Source organism: Sturnus vulgaris, chromosome 1 (assembly GCF_052056855.1).
Source record: "Sturnus vulgaris isolate bStuVul1 chromosome 1, bStuVul1.hap1, whole genome shotgun sequence".
Lineage (NCBI taxonomy): Eukaryota > Metazoa > Chordata > Aves > Passeriformes > Sturnidae > Sturnus > Sturnus vulgaris.
In genome coordinates, this window is record NC_142243.1 from 61,001,684 (window position 1) to 61,006,430 (window position 4,747).

Sequence of the window (4,747 nt, forward strand, 5' to 3'; positions counted from 1 at the left end):
GTGTGTTAGCTCAGGGCCCTTCCCCATATGAAATTTGGCATTTCATTGAGATACAAAATTACTTACTTCCCATAACCTATGTTTCATTTAGCACACAGCTATTTTTGGGGTATTTTGAATTACTGCATCACTAATACATCTTTCGGAAAATAGCATGAGGTTCACCCTGATAATTCTTCACTTCCAACCCCAGACTTGAGCATTATGAGTTTCCTGGGAAGAAAGGTGTGTAGGCAAGACCAAAGGCAGCTGTATACTGTGAAATAATAAGTATCAGACAAAAAACAGTATCACAGCTAATAGATGTATTTTAAAAGTGGAAACATCTATCTTTAATTGCATTTTAAGTACGTAGTGAGAAACCACAGTTATACATTTTTATAACAAAACTTTACATTTGAAGTAATAATAATACAAATAAAAAGTGCTGATTATATATGGTCAAAAAAACTGAGGCAAATTTTTGACAACATCTTCTAAATATGATCATGAGTGTTCCCTGTCAGCAACACTCCAAAGTCAGGCTGAATAATGTCAATGACCACCACTGTTTTTCCTTAGTTTACCAAAAACCAACAACCCAAAAAACGATTTTTTTTTGTTTGCCTTTTTTTTTTTTTTGCATAGCTTTCAATATTGCTGCCCTCTCACCTCTGCATATTGCCAGCCCATCTCAGTTCTGGATAATTACTTTAAAGTTCTTAGTATTTTTAATCCAGTTCTCCTTGAATACATAATATATATTTTCTACCAATTATAAATACATAATTTTTATTAATCTGATTTCAATAACATGCATTTGTATAATTACTATACAATCAAAATAGACATTGACTTTACACAGTGTGTACGCTTTTATTTCAGTAATATTGTTCAGACACACTGCTCAACAAATCAAACAAATAGGGAAATGAAAAGTTAAAAAGGAGGGAGAAAACCTCTGGGAGGAAACATATTCTCACAGTGATTACAGACAAAAAAATACTTATAATAAAAAGGGTTTATTAATACATAGAAAATCCTCACAATAGTTGAAACACGCTTTAGGAACTAGTAAACATTTTAAATAGAATTGTGCCAATTACGCAGTGCCCAAGCATCTGCTTGCTCTTAATTAGATGGGGAGGTGAATGACCACTGTTTATTTTCATTTTCCTCATTAATTATGAAAAACTGCATTCAATTCATCTTGCATGGTGAGAGACTGGCTGCGCAGATGTAAGTCGTAAGGGAAGTGGCTCTCTGTAGGCAACCTGAACATCGAGCTCTGCCCAAGGGGACCCCTGGGTGGCACTGCACAGTAATGCATGCCGTAATTGTAATTTTTGCCATAGTCCAAGCTTTCCTCTTGCTTCAGGGAAAATATCCCATTATAGTTAATTGGGGGAGGACTTAAGGGACCTTCAAACTGTGGGCTGGCGCACTCGGGGGAAGTGCTTTCATAGAAGGACTCGTACGCGCTGCAGTAATTGTACGGTTTCATGGACTTGGAGTTGTCCAGAGTCCCATGCCCTGGGGGGGTGCCAAGCTCCGGGCTGTGGTAGGGAGGATAGAAGGTGGAGTAGGGCGTGCGGGTATGATGGGCACCTTCACCTGCCTGGCCCATTAGGAAACTTCTGGCATTTAGCTGCAGGCATCCTGCCACCAAGTTTGTAGTTGGCTGGGACAGACCCTTGCACAGGTTCTGGACAAAGGTGAGCAGGTCAGGTCTCTTCCCAATTCGCAGTATTTCAGAAAGAGCCCAAATATAGTTCTTGGCAAGTCTTAAAGTTTCTATTTTGGACAGTTTTTGCGTTTTAGAATAACAAGGGACGACTTTCCTTAAATTGTCCAGAGCGTCGTTAAGGCCGTGCATACGGTTCCTTTCTCTAGCATTGGCTTCTTGACGCCTGAATTTAATCCTTTCCATCCTTATCTTGCTCGTCTTTTTTTTCCTAAGGCCCCTTCGCCTTGGCAAGCCATTCTCATCCTCCTCTTCTCTCTCCTCCTCTTCCTCTTCTTTTTCTGTGTCTTCTCCAGGAGATCTTTTAATATTCTTTCCTCGGAGGATGATCTGCTTTGAAAAGCTTTCTGGGTTCTTCATTTGCTTTTGGTCATCACTTTCTCTGGGAAACTTTCTACACATCTGGGATTCTGGCATTACAACAGACTCATCAAATGGTAGTGTTAACATGGTTCTATAATCTTAAGTTACCTGAAAGAATGCCAGCACAATGTTTAAATATTTCCATTTTTAAAGTTTTCCGACTCACACAGACAGCCTCATGCACCTTATTTGTGTCTGTGTGTAAGCTCTCTGTATAAGAGAGAGAGTGTGTGTGTGTGTGTGTGTGTGTATAAATGCTCAATCTATATTTTAAAATAAAATGGCAGTTACAAATGCCCACTTTTTAAAAACAATAGCTGTTGAGAATTCTGAAATCACTTGAAACATTTTACTCTGCAACTAAAAAGCCACATTTCTCAGAGATAAATATGCAGCAAATCGACATTTTTAATGTACAATTAGGTCCCTGCTCATTTATTTTATTTTTAAACAAACCCTTCAAACTCTCACCATCATTGAATTTAAAGAAATGTAAAACGTGACAAAGCAATACAGAAATTTCATTAATCCAAATTCCCCTGGGTGGAAAAATGAGGAGAGGGAGCGCAGTTTTAAAATTGAAAAAGTGCCATATCTCTATTACCTGATGGCAAATATTTTAAAATCACTTTTTGACTTATACTTCAAAATTGTGGGTTTTTCCCCTCCACATTTCTTCCTACATGTATCAAGATATTAAACTTTAGTAAGTTACAGTGGCTGAGAAGGAAAAAAAATGGAATATACCCCCCAAATCACTCAGCTAGTAATATAATTCAAAACAAAGCATTTTTCCTAGTTATTTGTATTAAAATAACGTAAAACTTATTTCATATTATGACAAAAATCAGAATTATTTAACCCTAAACGTATTCAGATTAGAGTTAGGAAATAAAATCCCCCTACCTTATTTTTCCCCCCCTTTTTCAAGCAAAAATTCTATTTGCTATTATCTGATTAGTTAGAATCAACTTATTTGCTTTTTTTCTTGTTTTTTTCTCCTTTTTTTTTTTCTTTCCCATCAATGGGGGAGTGGGGGGGGAGGTGAAAAATTCCCTGCACGCTATAGCAGTGTTTATGTTCTGCGAGGCTCAGATGTCTTCCTCCAGCTCTTAGCTGACAGGAGCGGTCTGTAGATTCTGACTGTAATCCTGCACGTGTGCTCAGAATCCAGCCTGGAAAGGAAAAATAATTTCCTTTTCCCAATTACTTTGCTTTTGTTTGCAGTTTGGGAGCAGCAAAAGCTTGTTTCCCATGGACTTCTAAGAGACAAGCAAAGTAAATGCAGGGACTTTTTAACACAACAAAATTAAACAAAAACCCCAGTTAAAGACTAACTCTATCAGTATTGTCTACACAGTTGCAGTATTACATAAAAGCAAAGAAAGTTTGTAATTGCATCAGAAGAATAAAATGTTAGGAGTTATTAGACAGCAAATAGCATACACAAAATACAAGACAATGATACTGTATCTTTAAACACTTGCATGCACACCCAACACCAATTGAAATATATCTTTATTTGTATTACCTTAGCTTTTTATTTCATTCAACAATCAGTTTTCATTTTTTGCCTTCCAAATCTTTTCAGTCTGAATGTCGCATCGCCTGCTGGAGTCTAGATCTGTGTATATCTGCACTATCTCATTGATCTCTAAAAAGTGACATTGATGCCAACTGCCAGAGCTGGTACCCATGCCATCTGCTAGTGACGTCACGGGGCAGAGAAAACCACGTGAGCCTTTCTCCTGGGACCTTCATTCTGCACTGATCATCTGGCATCCCTCTAAGTGGGTACCAGCATTCATGTATCAACACAGAAGGTTAGACCGATAGAAAAAAAAAAAAAAAAAAAAAAAAAAAAAAAAAAAAAAAGAAAAGAAAAAAAATTCTGCACCAGCATTTCACATACAGTAGGTGCATTTCCACTGTAGTTGCTTGTTTTTAGCAGTCTAGCTGCATGGATAGACATGCCAGCATTTGGTGCTATCCCTGCCTACAGGTACAGCCGCCCTCTGGTTGTTAATATGGCATTGTTTATATGAGAAATGCTGTCTTGTGTTGATCTGAGTCCCTCCAGTGCACCTGGTACCCAGGGACAAAAAAGAAAAGGCAAGGAAAGGAAGGCAGTAAATGGGGGAAGTAACGCTGGGGCTGTAATGCATAGCACAGTCACAAAAAGTAGTTTTTGTGTGATGCTGCTGGATGTGATTCTTGGGGTGTGGGGGTTTTTTTGAGTGCAGTTTGTTGCCCCAGAGCACAGAATAATAGGAGCAAACCTCGTGCCATCTGTAAGAAATCCTTCCTTTGCATCCTTGGTGGTTTTTGACACGGCAAAATAAAAGAGGCATTTATAGAAAACTGGGCATACAGCACGAAGGTTTAACAAATCATGCCTTTTTTTCTGAAGCACGTGGCAAGGCTCGCTGACCTGCTCTGGCATGTTGCAATGTGACTGGCGTGCACCTGCTCAAAAGTGTAACTTACAATTCTTGAAGGGTTTGGCCCCTGCCATATTTTCTCAGTCTGTCTGGCCTTTTTGTGAACGTTTCCCCAATATCCCTTTAAAAACTGAGTTATTCCCTTTGGAAACCTCCTAAAAATCTCCCCCTGCTCTTCTGTTTTCATACCTAGCTTCTCCGTTCTTCATGCCCTTGTTTC

The 4,747-nt window shown here is 38.6% G+C and overlaps 1 protein-coding gene across 2 annotated transcripts; it reads right to left on the reverse strand.

Moving 5' to 3' along the window:
* Nucleotides 1–305: 305 nt before the first annotated feature.
* Nucleotides 306–3,898, reverse strand: NEUROD6 (neuronal differentiation 6). Of its 2 annotated transcripts, XM_088168001.1 has the most exons (3): nucleotides 3,618–3,828; nucleotides 2,993–3,261; nucleotides 306–2,194 (listed from the first exon to the last, which is right to left on the reverse strand). In XM_088168001.1, exon 3 carries the CDS (start codon nucleotides 2,171–2,173, stop codon nucleotides 1,160–1,162), a length of 1,014 nt encoding a protein of 337 aa, XP_088024127.1. In that variant the 5' UTR covers nucleotides 2,174–2,194; nucleotides 2,993–3,261; nucleotides 3,618–3,828; the 3' UTR covers nucleotides 306–1,159. The 2 variants fall into 2 exon arrangements, with proteins under 2 accessions (XP_088024127.1, XP_014732611.1); XM_014877125.2 differs by lacking the exon at nucleotides 2,993–3,261 and having other exon boundaries at nucleotides 3,618–3,898.
* Nucleotides 3,899–4,747: the final 849 nt, after the last annotated feature.